Source organism: Chamaea fasciata, unplaced genomic scaffold, assembly GCF_029207755.1.
Source record: "Chamaea fasciata isolate MVZ Bird 193981 ecotype frontalis unplaced genomic scaffold, bChaFas1.0.hap1 SCAF_6, whole genome shotgun sequence".
Lineage (NCBI taxonomy): Eukaryota > Metazoa > Chordata > Aves > Passeriformes > Sylviidae > Chamaea > Chamaea fasciata.
In genome coordinates, this window is record NW_027094091.1 from 598,748 (window position 1) to 617,976 (window position 19,229).

Genomic DNA, 19,229 nt, shown 5'->3' on the forward strand with positions numbered 1-19,229 from the left:
GATCACCCCGGACACCAGGGCGGGGCCAGAAATGGACATTCGGAGTGAAAACAGAGGGAACACACTCCTGCTCACACAAACTCCAGCCCAGGTGTGCATTTCACACGTGAACTAGGAACTCTCCAAAGGAGATGCACAAACCAACAAAATGTGCATTTTCCAGATGTGCATTTCACAGATGTGCATTTTCCAGATGTGCATTTGACACACGAACCAGAAACTCTCCAAAGGAGATGCACAAACCATGCAGATATTCAATTTTACAGATGTGCATTTTACACGTGAATGAGAAACAGTCCAAGGGAGCTGTACAAACCATCAAAATGTGCATTTTCCAGATCTGCCTTTGACATGTGAACTAGGAACTCTCCAAAGGAGATGCACAAACCAACAAAATGTGCATTTTCCAGATGTGCATTTGACACATGAACTAGAAATTCTCTAAAGGAGATGCACAAACTATGCAGATACTGAGTTTTACAGATGTGCATTTTACCCACGAACTAGAAACAGTCCAAGGGAGATGCACAAACCATCCATCTAGATGTGCATTTTCCAGGTGTGCATTTGACACATGAACTAGAAACTCTCCAAAGGAGATGCACAAACCATCAAAATGTGCATTTTCCAGATGTGCATTTCACAGATGTGCACTTTCCAGATGTACATTTGACACACGAACTAGAAACTCTCCAAAGGAGATGCACGAACCATCTACAGGTGCATTTTCCAGATGTGCATTTAACACACGAACTAGAAACTCTCCAAAGGAGATGCACAAACCATGCAGATATTCAGTTTTACAGATGTGCACTTCACAGATGTGCACTTTCCAGATCTGCATTTGACACACGAACTAGAAACTCTCCAAAGGAGATGCACAAACCATCTACAGGTGCATTTTCTAGATGTGCATTTGACACACGAACTAGAAACTCTCCAAAGGAGATGCACAAACCATCTACAGGTGCATTTTCTAGATGTGCATTTGACACACGAACTAGAAACTCTCCAGAGGAGATGCACGAACCATGCAGATATTCAATTTTACATAAATGCATTTCACAGATAGGCATTTTATGCGTGAACCAGAAACTCTCCAGAGGAGATGCACAAACCACGGCAGCTCCAGGGCAAGTCCTCCCAGACATTCCGAGCTGCAGGAGCCTGACCCAGCCCTGACCCTCCCACAGAGCCCTCCCAAGCTCTCCCCGAGGATATCCCGGGATCAGCCCTCCCTGATTTCCCGTGGCATCCTCACCTGCAGCACTCCTGGAGCAGCCCCTTCCCCTTCCCCGGGAGATTTTCCCACCCAGCTCCAGGTGGGAAGTGCCCAACAGACTCCCCCACTGCCCCAGGGCACTCCACGGACACCCAGCCCCTGCCACGGCAGGAGGAGTTCCCGAATATCTCAAAATATTTTGTGGAAACAATTCCCCCAGCCAATCCAGACCCGCCAGGAGCTTTGGGCCCTTTCCCACAGCCACGCCAGTTCTCCCCCCACGTCTCTGTCCTTCACACCTCCCTCTGGGTGTCACCCCCACAGCCAGACCACCCCAAACCGCCTGGGAAAAACACAAACCCCCCCTAAACCCCTCCCGGAGCAGGTGCGGCAGCATTTCCCCCAGCCTGGGCTGGTCTGTACCTCGGTTTGGGCAGATTTCCTGGTCCTTGGGAGCAGCTCTGCCTGGATCCCCTGGATCCTGTGCTGGGTCTCCTCATCCCAGCCCGGCCCAGACCCCTGGGACTGCAGTCTCAGCTTCACCCAGGCTGCAAAAAACACAAACCAGCAGAGCTTTCCTTCCCCATGCCGTGTACGAGAACAGCTTGAAACTTAAAATCAAAGCCGTGCATTTCTGGTCACGCAGGGTGCGGGAACAAAGACCACAGGCAAATCCCAGAGCTCCTGGAATGACCAGGAGGACAATCTAAACGGCTCCTGGAATCATTTCTTTGGAGACAAGGATCCAGGACTCTTTCCTGGCTCAGACACAAGTCAGAGCTCGCTCACACAGCCCCTCCCCACATCCCTGACTTGGGAACTGTGTGGACAAAGTCATTCCTTCCAGTGATGGCAGGAAAATCACGTTTCTGAACTGGGAAAGCCCAATTCTCCCCGATTCCTTGGGAAGATTTCTGGGAAGTGCCCCTCACTGAAGGCCTGTCCCATTCGAGCTCCTCAGTACAACCCAGAATAATCCCCTCGGAGGCAGGGAGCAGCCTCAGCTCTGCTGGCACCTCTGGGGAATGTTAAAAGTGAGCAGGCTCTCAGAAAGGTGTGGGAGCAGGCCCCGGAAACACAAAGAGCAGAAGAAATTAGAATTAGCTGTGACTGCAAAGCTTGAAAGTAGGAAAAGTTACAACAGTACAGCAATTCAGGACATGGAACAATGATCTGAGAGTCAGGTCTGGCTGGGATAGATCTTCAGACTGCAGAAAAATACATTTCGCAAGATGGTAGAAGGTTTTAAGCTTAATAACGGAATATTGATTATTGTTAATAGAAAGCACCCAAGCACTGTTTGAAGCAGGCGTGTGTGTGCTGCCAGTGGCTGGGAGAACAATTGTCTGTCAGCTCTAGCAATGTGTTATTGGCTGGAAAACTTCTAAAATGTTCTGTAACAAAGAGATCTTTGGCTGCTGCTGGCAGACCTGAGCTGCTGCCATCCCTCCGTTGTGTAAAATCATCATCAGTTACGGGGAAATAATAAAATAAAAAATAAAATAAAATAAAATAAAATAAAATAAAATAAAATAAAATAAAATAAAATAAAATAAAATAAAATAAAAAATAAAATAAAGAAAAGAAAAGAAAAGAAAAGAAAAGAAAAGAAAAGAAAAGAAAAGAAAAGAAAAGAAAAGAAAAGAAAAGAAAAGAAAAGAAAAGAAAAGAAAAGAAAAGAAAAGAAAAGAAAAGAAAGCAGTAAAAGCTCGAGGAACGTCTGGCAGCATTTGTTAGTGCCCAAAGCCCCAGCGCAGCCCCCACAGCCCATCACCCCCCGGCACAATCCCAGCCCAGGCTGTGCCAGACCCACCCAGCCCTGCCCTCACCTCGGATCTTCCTCTCCTGCTCCTCTGCACTCCTCAGGACGTGCGTGGCATCGATGCCAGGGGTGCCAGTCCCCAGCAGGCTGCGGACACGGGCAGCCAGCGAGTCCCCGCTGCTGCTGCTGCTGCTGCTGCTGCTGCCCCCTGGCCAGCCCCTGGCAGCCCCAGCCCGGGGCAGGGGGCTCAGGGACACCCCCGGGGCACTGCCCGGCTGGTGGGACACCCTTGGGACACTGCCAGGCTGGTGGGACACCCCCGGGGCACTGCCCGGCTGACGGGACACCCCCGGGGCACTGCCCGGCTGACGGGACACCCCCGGGGCACTGCCAGGCTGCTGGGCACGCCCGGGTTTCCCCAGGAGGCTCCTGACACGGGCACTGAGGGAGTCCCCACTGCTGCTGTCGTCGCTGCCCCGTGTCCCTGGTGCCCCGCCAGCCCCCCCCAGGCCGGGCCAAGGAGCCCCCCAGGACAGGGGGGACAGCGCCCGGGGGCTCCAGGGCAGCAGGAGCGGCCGGCCCTGGCGGGGCGGCGGCGCCCAGGGGGCGGCCGGCAGCGCCCCGTGCCGGCCCCCCCGCCCGCGGGCGCGCCGCCGCTGCAGCCCTCGGGCTCCCACCTGCCCGGGGCTCCCGCTGCCCTCGGGCCCCGGGCCGCCGCCCTCGGCCCTGCCCTGCCCTGCAGACCCTCACCCACAGGCTGGCCCCACCGCAACGGGCGGCTGGCAGAGCGCCGAGGGTGTGCCGGCAGCCCCGCTCCTCCCTGCGCGCCCCTCTGGGCCTCATCCCGGGACAGCGTCCGGTGCGGCTCAGGGACCCAGCCCTGCCCTGCCCTGGGATCCCTGGGATCCCTCTCCTGCCCCAACCTGGGATCCCTGGGATCCCCCTCCTGCCCCACCCTGGGATCTCTGGGATCCCTCTCCTGCCCTAACCCAAGATCCCTGAGATCCCTCTCCTGCCCCAACCTGGGATCCCTGGGATCCCCCTCCTGCCCCGCCCTGGGATCTCTGGGATCCCTCTCCTGCCCTAACCCAAGATCCCTGGGATCCCTCTCCTGCCCTAACCCAAGATCCCTGGGATCCTCCTGCTGCACCACCCTGGGATCCCCGGGATCCCCCTCCTGCCCCACCCTGGGATCCCCGGGATCCCCCTCCTGCACCACCCTGGGATCCCCGGGATCCCCCTCCTGCCCTGCCCTGGGATCCCCCTCCTGCCCCGCCCTGGGATCCCCCTCCTGCCCCGCCCTGGGATCCCCGGGATCCCCCTCCTGCACCGCCCTGGGATCCCTGGGATCCTCCTGCTGCCCTGCCCTGGGATCTCTGGGATCCCCCTCCTGCCCCGCCCTGGGATCCCCGGGATCCCCCTCCTGCCCCAGCCCGGGCCCGCCGTGCTGCCCAGGCGCCCCGCAGGCGGCAGCGGGGCAGGCAGGGCGGCCCCCGGTGGCAGCGAGCCCCTCCGCCTGGGCCAGCAGCTCCGGCAGCGGCCGCAGGAGCCCCGGCTCCAGCGGGGAAGCCCCGGCCCGCCGGCGCCGGCTGCTCCCGGCGCCCAGCCCCGAGCTCGGCTCGCCCCCGCGCAGCCCCGGCTCGCCCCCGCGCACAGCCGCGGAGCCCTGCGGGCCGCCGGCCCCCGCCCGGGGGCGCGCCCGGCCCCACCAGCCGCTGGGGGGGGTCCTGCCCTGCTCCCGCAGCTCCAGGGGACCCCTCGGTGCCCCGGGCTGGGGCAGCCCCCCGCAGCTGGGGACCCGTCACCCTGCCCTGGCCGCCTGGGGGCTCCAGGGACAGCGGGGGGGAGCAGGGACAGAGCTCCAGGGGGGACAGCTCCTGGGGGGACAGACCACCTGGGCCAGCCTGGGGACCCGCAGGGGACAGGGACAGCTCACCTGGGCCAGCCTGGGGACCCACAGGGGACAGGGACAGCTCACCTGAGCCAGCCTGGGTGCCCACAGGGGACAAGGACAGCACCCCTGAGAGCTGGGGACCTGTCACCCTGCCCTGGCTGCCTGGGGGCTCCAGGGACAGAGGGGGGGAGCAGGGACAGAGCTCGAGGGGGGACAGCTCCTGGGGGGACAGCTCACCTGAGCCAGCCTGGGGACCCACAGGGGTCAGGGACAGCTCACCTGGGTCACCCCTGGAGCCCACAGGGGACAGGGACAGCCCAACTGAGAGCTGGGGACATGTCACCCTGCCCTGGGTGCCTGGGGGCTCCAGGGACAGCGGGGGGGAGCAGGGACAGAGCTCCAGAGGGGACAGCTCCTGGGGGGACAGACCACCTGGGCCACCCCTGGAGCCCACAGGGAACAGGGACAGCTCACCTGGGCCAGCCTGGGGACCCACAGGGGACAGGGACAGCTCACCTGGGTCACCCCAGGAGCCCACAGGGGACAGGGACAGCCCAACTGAGAGCTGGGGACATGTCACCCTGCCCTGGGTGCCTGGGGGCTCCAGGGACAGAGGGGGGGAGCAGGGACAGAGCTCCAGAGGGGACAGCTCCTGGGGGGACAGACCACCTGGGCCACCCCTGGAGCCCACAGCGAACAGGGACAGCTCACCCATGCCAGCCTGGGGACCCACAGGGGACAGGGATAGCACCCCTGAGCCAGCCTGGGGACCCACAGGGGACAGGGCCAGCTCACCTGGGCCAGCCTGGGGACCCGCAGGGGACAGGGACAGCTCACCTGGGCCAGCCTGGGGACCCACAGGGGACAGGGCCAGCTCACCCATGCCAGCCTGGGTGCCCACAGGGGACATCACACCCGAGGCAGCCCCAGAGCCCACAGGGGACCCCCCAAGGGCCAGGGACACGCTCAGGGGGGACAGGTCGGAGCCAAAGCTTGCTTGTGACATCTCCAAGGCCGGCAGCGGGGCACCTGCAGGGGAACAGAACACTCCCTCACTCACCTGGGGGCTCCAGGACACGACCAACAGCCCTGCCTGTGCCGCAGGGCACAGAGAGGGAGGGCAGGACTCAAATAAAAAATGGGGAGTATTTAATTTTATATTAAATTCTATAAAATAAAATAAAATAAAATAAAATTTTAAATTTTAAATTAACATATTAATTGAACATTCAGTGGGGAATATGCTGCTCTCAGCATGAGACTTGAACTGAGATTTCCGTGAGATTTGTCCCCCGAAGGAAATCTCCGGAGTGTTTCAGATGAATACCAAAGAAAATAACAAAACTCTATCAGAGAATTACAGAAGAGCTTGAGTTGGGATGGGATCATCCATCCAACAGAGCTGGCTGTTACAAAGCCACACTCATTTGAATGACGATGACGATGATGATGGTGATGATGGGGGGATGGATTCAGGAACAGACCTGGCCAGTCATAAAAACACTTGACAGCTTTTTGTCGCCCTGAACGCACCAAGAAACCCCGGAATGCAAAAGAAACCAAGAATGATGATTCCTCCTCTCCCAAGAAAGAAAAAAAGTCTGGTGCCATTCCCTCAATCCCAAGATGCAAACCTCTTCCTTCTGAAGGGCTCTTGGAAAAGGAGGAACGAAGGGAATGAAGACCCTGTGTCCCTGCAGCGCCCCACAGCCACACTGCGGAGCCCTGACAGGAGGGGGAGGCAGCTTTCCAAAGGTTTCAATATTCCCTGAAATCTCCTGCTGGGGATGCGTGCTGCTTTCACATTCGAAAAAAATAAAAGCATTTTAAAAGTTTCATTCTAATTCCCATTAATTTTTTTCTCTCTTATAGTTTTGTTTTTAAAAAGCTTTCTTTATACCCTTTAAGCCTGCTTTACTTTTTCTCCTAATCACATCTCACAGCAGAAAAAGGATAAATAATTCCAGCCAGCACTCCAGCCACTACATTTAAATCAGTGTGTTAACACAAAAAAAAAAAAAAACAAAAACAAAATTAAGTGAACCAAAACGACAGGATGGGAGAAGGTGAAGCCCCAGGAACATCCCCGGCCATACCCTGTGCCTGTGGGAGCAGCGTGTCCAGGGGGTCCTGCAGGATCCTGGGCCCCCCAGGGGAGAACTCCAGCTCCTGGAGGGGCCCCCGGGGCAGGAACAGGGCCAGGATGGAGCCAGGGGACTGCTCAATGCCCAGATTCCTCAGATAGACCTGGGAAAACAAGGAATAATCAACATTTAGGGATGGAGGGGCAGGAAGGAGCCAGGGGACTGCTCAATGCCCAGATTCCTCAGGTACACCTGGGAAAACAAGGAATAATCAACATTTAGGGATGGAGGGGCAGGAACGGGGCCAGGATGGAGCCAGGGGACTGCTCAATGCCCAGATTCCTCAGACAGACCTGGGAAAACAGGGAATAATCAACATTTAGGGGATGGAGGAGCCCTGGGCTGGCAGAGCCAACACCCCAGTGCCAGACAAGGCAGGAGGGATGTTGGAAACCTGCAGGGTGAGAATTTCAGGTTTTCTGTGCTAAAAGGTGCTGACCCTCAAGCCAGCACCACGTTTTGATTTGAGGTCACGGAACAGCTTCCAAAACTGAGTGACAGCACTGGGGCTGTGGGTGTGTGGTTTGAACAGAAGTGTGTGATCTCACAGGGTGAAAAACTGAGATTTAAGATTTCAGTGCACAGGAATACACGTGAGTCAGGGTGGAGGACTCTGGGCATTGTCTTGAGTCCTTCTTCTTCATCTTCTTCACGGGTCTGGGTGATTTTCTGTAATTGGGTGAAAAAGGTTCTCCATTTCGGGCCTTGGGTGGTCATTATTGGGTCAAAAACAGAAATAATCCAGATGTCACCTCGTTAGTGGGTAATTAACACTGAAATAACCTTGGAAAGAGTTCGGGGTGCTCCATTCTACCTCATTTCTTTACCTGGCTAATTAGAGCTCACGGCTGGTGAGCCTGTTACTAGATAAGAAATAATAAACACAAACCCTGCATTTCCTGTGGATCAATCCCGACTTTGCCACGGAAAAAAGGAAGCAGAACCTTCCCAGAGTGAAAACTCAGATGCTTCAGCCTCACCTGCTTAAAATCCCATTTCCCAGCTGGAAGGAGAGGACACAGGTTTGGTTTAAAACCCTTCTCCCTCCCCACACAGGAAACTCAGAAAACACTGCCAGACTCGGGAATCCCAGGCAGCAGCTCCTCATTTTTTTTTAGGACAAGTTTGTTGAAGCCTTCCAGGAAAATCATTTGGGAGCACTTTTGTCAGAGCTGCTTTACACGCAGACATTATATGCAGGAGGAAAAAAATAAAGCAGCCAAAATTTTCCTTGAGTTCATCACCTGTAGGGGCAAATTCATTTCAACTCATGCACGCTGTGCCCTAACCCAGCCAGGAAAATTAAATAAATTCCCTCACACATCACAGCCAGCTGCCATGATTTTATTACAAATCATTTCCCATGGCTTCATTACAAACCTCCACATGAGCAGCCAGCTGAGTGACCTGATCGCCTTCAGCTCCCAGTGATTTCTGGGAGCAGAATCCCTCAGAACTAGGCTGGAGGATGTGTAATTATAGCCAGGAACAGGAGTCATCTCCCTGTCTCATGAATTTCATCCCCAACACCCTCCCTCCAATATTGATATTTGTGTCACCACCACGGGTTTGCAGAGACAACAGAGCGAGAAAGAGCTCCCAGAGCACATTCCCGAAGACCTGGTGATGATGGAGTCATCCTGTGAGAGGAGAATTCCAGGGCTGGCATTAGCATAAATCTGCATCTCGTTTGCTCCGCCTCTCACAGCCACTAATGCTCTCCAGCCCCACAACAGGGGGAAGTCTGGATTAGCCAAACAGGGAAATCTGGATTAGCCAAACAGGAAAATCTGGATTATCCAAACAGGGAAATCTGGATTAGCCAAACAGGGAAATCTGGATTAGCCAAACAGGGGAAACTGGATTAGCCAAACTGGGGAAACTGGATTAGCCAAACAGGGAAATCTGGATTATCCAAACAGGAAAATCTGGATTATCCCCCAAACACGGGAAATCTGGATTATCCCCCAAACAGGGGAAATCTGGATTAGCCAAACAGGAGAAATCTGGATTATCCCCCAAACACGGGAAATCTGGATTATCCAAACAGGGAAATCTGGATTATCCAGACAGGGGAAACTGGATTATCCAAACAGGGAAATCTGGATTAGCCAAACAGGGAAATCTGGATTAGCCAAACAGGAGAAATCTGGATTATCCCCCAAACACGCGAAATCTGGATTATCCAAACAGGGAAATCTGGATTAGCCAAACAGGGAAATCTGGATTAGCCAAACAGGGGAAACTGGATTAGCCAAACAGGAGGGAGAGGAGGGAAGGGATGAAGAGGCTCTGAAGGTCCTTTATGAGGAACACATCAAGAATTCAGAACTGAGCCCTCAGAAATGGGAACAAAGTGAAAAAGCAGAATGCAAAAACCACAAAATAAAAAAGGAATTTAATTTCCGAGGAGTTGTGCTGGGTCTGCTGCTCCTGCAGAGCTGGGGCTGGAGTTCAGCTCTACCTGAGTCTGAACCTCTGGGTAAGGAGAGCCTGATCTTCTGCAAGAGCCACCAGGTCACCCCTTCCCATGGCCAAGCCTTTCCCTGTCCATGTCAAACTGCACTAAAAGTTGTTTTTCCATCTCTATTTAAGGTAAGCTGAGCCAGTATCATGGGTGGAATTCACTGTAGCACACCCTTGTGTAAAACCATTTGTTTTGGCTTGCAGTGATTAGATCCTCCCCTAGAAGAACAGTGGGGGGAAGCGGAAAAGTGAGAAACAAAGGGAAAACTCTGGGGGAAAAAAAGTATAACTGAAAAAAATGGGTAACTCTGGGAAAAGAAATGGATAAAACCAGGAAAACAATGGGTAACTCTGGGAAAGGAAATGGTTAACACTGGGAAAACAATTGATAACTCTGGGAAAAAAATTGATAACTGGGAAAAGAAATGGTTAACTCTCAGAAAAAATGGGTAACGCTGGGAAAAAATGGTTAACTGGGGGGAAAAAAAGGATAACTGGGAAAAGAAATGGTTAACACTGGGAAAAATGGGTAAATCTGGGAAAAGAAATGGTTAACACTGGGGGAAGAAATTGATAACTCTGGGAAAAAAATGGGTTAACTCTGGGAAAAGAAATGGGTAAATCTGGGAAAGGAAATGGATAACACCAAGAAAACAATGGATAACTCTGGGAAAAGAAAAAGAAATGGTTAACACTGGGAAAAGAAATGGTTAACTCCAGGAATAAATGGATAACTGGGAAAAGAAATGGTTAATACTGGAAAAAAAAAAACCCCAAACAGATAACTGTGGAAGCAGAGTTTAAACCAGACCCAAACTTACCGGGATCCTTTCTTCAATATTGAACTCCTCTTTCCTGGGGGTGTGCAGGGCTGCTGCAGGGGGGCCGGAGCTGCTGCCGTCCCCCCCTGCGCTGGGGCAGGGCCTGGGCAGCACCAGGGAGCTCCGGGCCCCCCCAGAACCCACTGGAGAACTCCAGCTCTCCAGGGAAACGCCTCCAAAGGTGTCCACGATCTCGTGGCCAGCGGGGATGTTCAGGCTGAGGGTCTGCTCTTCCTTCTCCCCACGATCCTCGTGCTCAGCTGGGGAGCCCAGATCCTTCTGGAGCCGAGCGCTGGACACAAGCACGTCTGGGGCCGAGCTTCTCCTGCGGTTACCGTCCACATCCCTGGCTCCAGGACCAGCCTCTGATGTGCTGGAACCTCCTGAGGAGCTGCCAGAGCCCCCCAGGGCAGGGTTCTCCTCCCCTGGAGGCTGCAGGGGCTCTGCGCACCTTGGGGTGACTCCAGCCGGGGCTCTGCTGCTGCTGCTGCTGCACATGTCCACGGGATCAGACCGGGACCTGCTCAGAGCCGGGGGAATCAGCAGCGCTTTGTGGGGACAATGCCAAGTCCCCAGAGAGCCTGTCCCCCTGCAGCGAGGAGCAGCACAGCCCGCGGCATCTCTGCGGCTCTCCTGGGCTGGTAAAACCCAGCTGGACGCCCCGGGAGGGGCCCTGGAGGCAGGAGGAGATCCAGCCGGGACACCTGAGCTGCTGGCACCAGGACCCTGCTCGGGCCGGCTCACATCCCCGGCTCCCACCTTCTCCAGGACACCCAGGGATGGGGAGGGCTGGATCCTGCCGGGCTGGCTCACATTCCCTTTCTCCAGGAAATCCAGGGATGGGGAGGGCTGGATCCTGCCGGGCTGGCTCACATTCCCTTTCTCCAGGAAATCCAGGGATGGGGAGGGCTGGATCCTGCTGGGCTGGCTCACATTCCCCTTCTCCAGGACACCCAGGGATGGGGAGGGCTGGATCCTGCCAGGCTGGCTCACATTCCCTTTCTCCAGGAAATCCAGGGATGGGGAGGGCTGGATCCTGCCAGGCTGGCTCACATTCCCTTTCTCCAGGAAATCCAGGGATGGGGAGGGCTGGATCCTGCCAGGCTGGCTCACATTCCCTTTCTCCAGGAAATCCAAGGATGGGGAGGGCTGGATCCTGCTGGGCTGGCTCACATTCCCCTTCTCCAGGATACCCAGGGATGGGGAGGGCTGGATCCTGCCAGGGCGGGGGGATCCCAGCCTGAGGGGCTGTTCACAGCTCTCTGTCACTGCTCTCTGAGGGTGCTGCTGCTGCTGCTTCCCAGGGGATCCAGGGGACTTCCCTGGAGTTTCTTCAGTGGAGCAGCAAGGAGAGGCCTGGAGGTCTGCAGGGATCTCCAGGGCTCCCTGAGCCCCGGCAGCTCTCCTGAGGAACAGCCCAGGGGTGGACTGGAAGTTGGGGTGAGGCAGGAGCAGGCAGAAGGAGCCCTCAGCTCCCAGGCTGAAGGAAGGGGAGATGTCTGTCACCTTGTGTCCCCTCTCTATGGAGCAGTCTGTGAGCTCAGCGCTGCTGCCTGCAGGCTCTGCTGTCCCTGGGGAGTGCCCCGTGTCCCCGGCAGTGTCCCCGGCAGTGTCCCCGGCAGTGTCCCCGGCAGTGTCCCCGGCAGTGTCCCGGGGCTGGCTGCATGGCACAGTGGGGACAGGCTCCTCCCTGCCCTGCCTCCCTGAGAGCTGAGGGCTCAGGAGAAATCCCTGCAGCTCCTCCAGGAGCTCCTCAGAGCCCCCGAGCTGCAGCCCAGGCCCCTCCAGGCCCCCTGTGCCCGGCTCAGGAGCTGCTGCAGGGAGAACAGCCCGAGCAGCCGGCTTTCCAGCACGGCCCTTCCCCGAGCCAGCAGAGAAATCCTCTGCCAAACCAAGGCCAGGCTCCTTCTGTCCTTTCTCCTGCTCCTGCAGGGCTCCTGCTCCGCCGCCGGCCGCCTTCCCCCGCTGGCTGTGCCCGGAGAGCTTGGTCAGTGCCCTTTGAGAGGAGGAGATTCCTGAGGATGAGGATTCCTCCTGCCCTGGGGACTCCTTGTCCCTCTGTGCCAGCTCAGAGCCAGCAGCTGGGTCACCGCTGCTCTGGGAGGAGTGACCGGAGGAGTGACCACCGGGGTGACCACCGGGGTGACCACTGGGGTGACCACAGGGATGTCCACTGGGGTGACCACTGGGATGTCCACTGGGGTGTCCACTGGGGTGTCCACTGGGGTGTTCACAGGATTGACCACAGGAATGTTCACTGGGGTGACCATTGGGGTGACCACAGGAATGTCCACTGGGGTGTCCATTGGGATGTCCACTGGGGTGTCCATTGGGGTGACCACAGGGATGTCCACTGGGGTGTCCATTGGGATGTCCACTGGGGTGTCCATTGGGGTGACCACAGGAATGTCCACTGGGGTGTCCATTGGGATGTCCACTGGGGTGTCCATTGGGATGTCCACTGGGGTGACCACAGGAATGTTCACTGGGGTGTCCATTGGGGTGACCACAGGAATGTCCACTGGGGTGTCCATTGGGATGTTCACTGAGGTGTCCATTGGAATGTTCACTGGGGTGTCCAGAGGCGTGACCACAGGAATCTCCACTGGGATGTTCACAGGAGTGAGCACAGGGGTGACCGCTGGGGTGTCCATCCTTCCCAGCCGTGCCCCAGGGCTGCCCCAGCCCCTCCTCTGGATCCCCCCTGCTCGGGGCTCCCGGTGCCTCCTGCTGCGTGTCCCTGTCCCTGTCCCCACGCTCTGGGGAGCTTTGGGAAGCAGCTCTGCTGCGCCGGGGTGAAGAGGGAAGGGCTGGGGAGAAACTTCCACGGATGTTGGGAGGCTCTGGATGCCCCGGGGATGCTCCGGACACATCAGGGATTCCTCTGGAAAGGGCATGAAAAGTGAACTTCTGATCAGTTCTTTTATTTCAGCGTCTCTGGTTTTAAATCACAGGCAAAGGAGCTTAAGGTGACAACTGGGGCTTAGCAATAGTCACACAAATACCCAAAAATGCATCCCCTACAGGGGGAAAACCTGAAGGAATGCAAAGAAATATCAAAAATCTCCTCTAAAATAAAGGAAATAATAATAATAATAATAATAATAATAATAATAATAATAATAATAATAATAATTCTATAATAATAATTCAATAATAATAATAATTCTATAATAATAATAACATCAATTTCTACTTAGTGTGGCAATATTTTTCAGCCTGTTTGGGACTGAAACATTTTTAATTGACAGGCTGTTGTTAGTTACAGGAATACACAGAATTAGCTGAGTAAAATATGCAAGGTGTACCCACACATATGTCAGGCTGATTTTTTAATAGAAATCACCTACTTCAGTTCATTAAAACTTTTTAACATTAAAATATATTCTATATATTCTATATTATTTTATATTAAATATTAAAATTATTTTTCTATCTTTTTGATAATAAAAAATTATTTTTTAAAGGATATAAAAGCAGCCAGGCCTCAGATAAGCAACAAATCCCTATAAAGTGCTAACCCTCATATTGGGGATTGCTTAATTAATAGCTCCTTTATATTAAACATGCCATCAAACCCTAAGAAAAATTATTTCCCGCAAGCGGAGCACCTCGAAACGAAGGCGCCGAAGCCTTTAACTGAAACAGCTCCTTCTTTATGCATTTAACCCCAGATTTGTGTTGTAAATTACACACGGTGCCCCAGCACACACAACACTGCCCAGGTGTGTTTTCACTCCTGTGAATACACAAATCGGAGTCTCTGCCCCCAGAATTCCACCAAGTTTACTCCGGAGTCTGGGAAAGCTGCAGAGATGTTGGAGAGGGTGGAGTTTTCCCTCCTTTTCCCGTTTTCCCGGGGCACCTCAGCACGACAAGCCTGGTCCTGGCTCTCCCTCGCCCAAACTCTTGTGAGGGCAGAAGCCAGAGGTGCCTTCACCCCACACAGCCCAAACCCCGAGTTCCGTGCCCGCAAATTGTCATTGTCCAACGCAGAACCACCCAGGGGGAAGGAACGGGACCCCCAGCCCACCTGAGGGGAAGGAAATCCAGCCGGGAGCCCTGCAGGAACGTCTCAGCCCGGCCCGGGCTCAGCAGCAGGGGCAGGCAGGGCGAGAATCCGCTCTCCTGGACCTCTGGGGAGACAGAGAGAAACACCGGCAGGGCTGGGAGAGCGGGAAGCACAGCCGCATGTTCCCAGTGATCCCAGCTTCATATCCCCGAAGATCCCAGCCCCAAAGACCCCAGCACCACAGCCCCAAAGATCCCAGCCCCATATCCCCAAAAATCCCAGCCCCAAAGATCCCAGCTTCATATCCCTGAAGATCCCAGCCCCAAAGATCCCAGCCCCAGATCCCTGAAGATCTCAGCCCCACAGATCCCAGCCTCATATTCCCAGTGATCCCAGCCTCATATCCCTGAAGATCCCAGCCCCAAAGATCCAGCCCCATATCCCTGAAGATCCCAGCCCCATATCCCCAAAGATCCCAGCCCCACAGCCCCACAGATCCCAGCCCCACAGCCCCAAAGATCCCAGCCCCACAGATCTCAGCCCCATATCCCTGAAGATCTCAGCCCCACAGTCCCACAGATCCCAGCCTCATATTCCCAAACATCCCAGCCCCTCATCTCCAAAGACCCCAGCCCCACAGCCCCAAAGATCCCAGCCCCACATCTCTGAAGATCCCAGTCCCACATCCCCAAGACCCCAGCCCCACAGCCCCAAACATCCCAGCCCTACAGATCCCAGCCCCACAGCCCCACAGACCCCAGCCCCACATCCCAGAAGATCCCAGCCCCACATCCCCACATCCCCCAGCTGCAGGGCAGGGGAGGGAATCCCACCCTCAACCCCCTGGGGCCTCCTCCCTCCCGGACTAAATTCCTCCTTCCCATCCCTGACCAAGTCCAGGGCTCCAACCACTCACTCCCGGTGCTGCCACCCCCAATTTCTCCTGAACTTCCTCCTGTGCCACCCCCATCCCGTCCTCTCCCTCCCGATTTCCAGCCGGGATCACACACAGGGATTTTATCCCACCACCTTCTCCGTCCTTACACTGCTCCCTTCCCCACTCCCTGTTTTCCCACCAACTCTGATCCCAGCAAAGGCTCCGTGGCATTTTTGTCATTCTCTGCGGGGTTTAGATGTCACTGTGCGGTTTTTTTTTTTTGGGGGGGGGTTCCTCTCTTTTTTTTTTTTTTAACTCTAAATTGATATCTGAGAGGTGTAAATAACTACAGACATGTCTGAGGGGTGCAAAAACAAAAACCACCTCCCAGTATTCCAAGCTTTTCTTTTTAAAGGGAAAGAGTTATTTGTGGTCAAGGGAGTGACTTCCTAACCCAGAAATGTCGTTTATTTAACTGAGGCTCATCAGTTGCCAGCCCCTCAGACAAGCCACGGTCCGCAGCACTCAGAGGAGCACGATCGCATCACAAAAATGATCATTACACCCCCAAAACATCCAGTTTGGATTCCAGCAGCTCCACCCCAAGGCTTCCCCACCCACACTGCATCACCTGACCGGGAGCACCCAACCACAAGGCAACCCTGCTTATTAATTTTTAATTCAATACTTCCAATTAACTTTATTTTTAATTACTTTAGAACCCTAGGTAGTGAGAGGATAACTACACAGACAGAAATAACTGAATTTGCAATACCAAATATGATTAAAACGCTTCCGTGGAAGTTTAGAGAAAGGAAACGAGGTGAAGCTTTTAAAAAATAGGTTTAAACAGCTATTCCTGAGCAATGTGACAGCAGCAGGAATTCCAGAGGGTTCGGGTAGACTGGGAAGCAGGGCTGGGGGACAAAATTAATTCTGACACACGTGGAAGTGGAAAAAGAAGGAGAGGGGGAAACAGCAGCATCGGCACAGAGGGGGCAGAGCCAAGGGATGAGGGGGCAAGGTCAGGAAAAGTCACTGATCAGGGATTGTGATCAAGGGAACACCCAAAACGGGGTTAATGCACCCTGGGGGGAACTGTGGGATTGGGGAGAGACGGGATTGGGGCAGGGGTGGGACTGGGGCAGGGATGGGATTGGGGAGAGATGGGATTGGGGGCATCGGGGCAGGGATGGGATTGGGGCAGGGATGGGATTGGGGAGAGATGGGATTGGGGCAGGGATGGGACTGGGGCAGGGATGGGATTGGGGAGAGATGGGATTGGGGCAGGGATGGGACTGGGGCAGGGATGGGATTGGGGAGAGATGGGATTGGGGCAGGGATGGGATTGGGGCAGGGATGGGACTGGGGAGAGATGGGATTGGGGCAGGGATGGGATTGGGGAGAGATGGGATTGGGGCAGGGATGGGATTGGGGCAGGGATGGGATTGGGGGCATCAGGGCAGGGATGGGATTGGGGCAGGGATGGGATTGGGGAGAGATGGGATTGGGGGAATTGGGGCAGGGATGGGAGTGGGGCCGGGATGGGATTTAACCAGACCCTGAACCCTGATCTAACATCAGGAACAGGACACTGAGCTGATTCCCTGTGATCTCCCCCACATTTCTCTCTCACACACACACACAGAGGTTTGTTCAGGGCTGGCACCGACAGAGTCTGGACTTCCCATTCCCTACTCCCAACAATTAACTGGGATTAATTAACAGGATTTCCATTGCTTCTGATCCTCTCCGTGCACATTCACTCACAGAATTTTTCGCTGCTGCACTTGGCAGTACTGAGCAGATCATTTTGGATGCAGAACTGCATTAAGGATGCAAACCAGCGTTTTTTAAAGAAACATTAAACAACTTGGAATCTGAACTCTCCCAGCTCTGTTAGATGGACTTTTCCCCCTTCCCAAACCTTGTTTTCTATTTAAAGTGGCATTAGTGAACCAATAATATTAATTGCAGTTATCAAATGAGGCTTCTCAGCTCCCATCATGACACACTGCATGTGGCAGAACTGGCACCTTATTTTTAGTCATGCCAGAGAAGAGGAAAACAAGCTTTTCTGATTTCAGCTTCACTTCTCCACTCTGAATGAAAATGTATTTTCAAGCTAAATTGAAAAGCGAGAGTGATGAGAGAAAGTTTTTTCCACACACACACAAAAAAAATCCCCAAAAAACCTGGGAGTGCTTTGGAAATGAAGAAACAAAGAGAACTAAGGGAGGGAGCAGAAAATAATTGGGGAAGAAAAGCTGTCAGAACCAGATGTTGCCACTCTTTTGTGCACACGGATTAATAAAGGAAATGTGCACATCCAGACACACCCCCCCCCCCCCATAAATCCCAACGTTTGGCTGATCAATCAGGCTCTGTTATACCAACAAAAACACAAGTGCCACTTGACATTTGCGTCAAGAAACTCAAACAGATGAAAGAAGCGACTGAAGATTCTCCAAGCAGAGCCACGAGCAGGAAACTATCCCTGCACCGAGGCCCTTCATTCCCTGCCCTCCAGGGACCTCCAGAAATCCCAAAATCCCCCCCAGAGAAGCTCAAGGATGAGGCAGGTGTTGGCCAGGCAAGAAAAACCTCAGTGCACAAAGCCTCAACAGAGGGCAGGGGAGGGAGGGAGGTGCCCAGGCCAGGCTGGACACTGGGAGGTGTCCCTGCCGTCCATGGGGTGGCACTGGGTGGGATTTGAGCTCCTTCCAACCCAAACCATTCCCAGCTCAGCCATTCCCAGCTCAGCCAGAGCAGCCTGGGCTGCACGGCAAGTTCAGCTCCTCCAACCCAACCCAACCATCCCCAAACCAAACGTTCCCAACCCAACCCATTCCAAACCCAATCATTCCAAACCCAAATCGTTCCAAACTCAAACCATTCCCAACCCAAACCACTCCCAACCCAACCCATTCCAAACCCAAACGTTCCCAACCGAACCCACTCCCAACCTAAACCATACCCAACCCAAACCATCCCCAAACCAAATCATTCCCAACCATTCCCAACTCAGCCCAACCCAGTCCTTTCCCAATCCAGCCCATCCTCAACCCAAACGTTCCCAACCCAACCATTCCCAACCCAACCCATTCCAAACCCAACCACCCCAACCCATTCCAAACCAAATCATTCCAAACCCAAACCATTCTAAACCAAATCATACCCAGCCCATTCCCAACCCAAACCACTCCCGACCTAAACCATTCCCAGCTCAGCCAGAGCAGCCTGGCCCCACTGCACAGTGTGTTCGGCTCCTCCAACCCAAACCATTCCAAACTCAACCATTCCCAAACCAAATGTTCCCAACCCAACTCATTCCAAACCTAATTATTCCAAACCATTCTACATCAAATCATTCCCAACCTATTCCCAACCCAAACCACTCCCGACCTAAACCATTCCCAGTTCAACCATTCCCAGCTCAGCCAGAGCAGCCTGACCCCACTGCACAGTGTGTTCGGCTCCTCCAAACCAAACCATTCCAAACTCAACCATTCCCAAACCAAATGTTCCCAACCCAACTCATTCCAAACCTAATTATTCCAAACCATTCTAAATCAAATCATTCCCAACCGAACCATTCCCAATCCAACCATTCCCAACCCAAACCATCCCTAACCCAACCATTCCAAACCAAATCATTCCAACCATTCCCAGCTCAGCCAGAGCAGCCTGACCCCACTGTACAGTGGGTTCAGTTCCTCCAACCCAAACCATTCCAAACCCAACCGTTCCCAATCCAACCCATTCCAAACCTAATTATTCCAAACCCAAATTGTTCCAAACCAAATCATTCTCAACCCAACCATTCCCAACCCAGACAATTCCCAGTCCAACCACTCCCAACCCAAACCATCCCCAACCCAGACCATCCCCAACCCAACCATTCCAAACCCAAACCATTCCAAACCAAATCATTCCAACCATTCCCAGCTCAGCCAGAGCAGCCTGGCCCCACTGCTCGGCAGCCTGAGCACAGGGGATGCAGCAGGAACCAGCAGGACAAGGAAAATCCC

General features: G+C 54.2%; 1 protein-coding gene across 1 annotated transcript in view; it reads right to left on the reverse strand.

Annotated features, from left to right (window-relative positions):
• ALMS1 (ALMS1 centrosome and basal body associated protein) overlaps positions 1-19,229 on the reverse strand; it is a 57,492-nt gene that overhangs the window by 22,150 nt on the left and 16,113 nt on the right. The window contains exons 3-8 of the mRNA XM_066184893.1: positions 14,343-14,445; positions 10,310-13,193; positions 6,975-7,125; positions 4,639-5,907; positions 3,052-3,720; positions 1,646-1,770 (exon numbers count right to left, since the gene is read on the reverse strand). Of these exons, the coding sequence (XP_066040990.1) occupies positions 1,646-1,770; positions 3,052-3,720; positions 4,639-5,907; positions 6,975-7,125; positions 10,310-13,193; positions 14,343-14,445 (5,201 nt within the window). The remainder of the gene's footprint in view (positions 1-1,645; positions 1,771-3,051; positions 3,721-4,638; positions 5,908-6,974; positions 7,126-10,309; positions 13,194-14,342; positions 14,446-19,229) is intronic.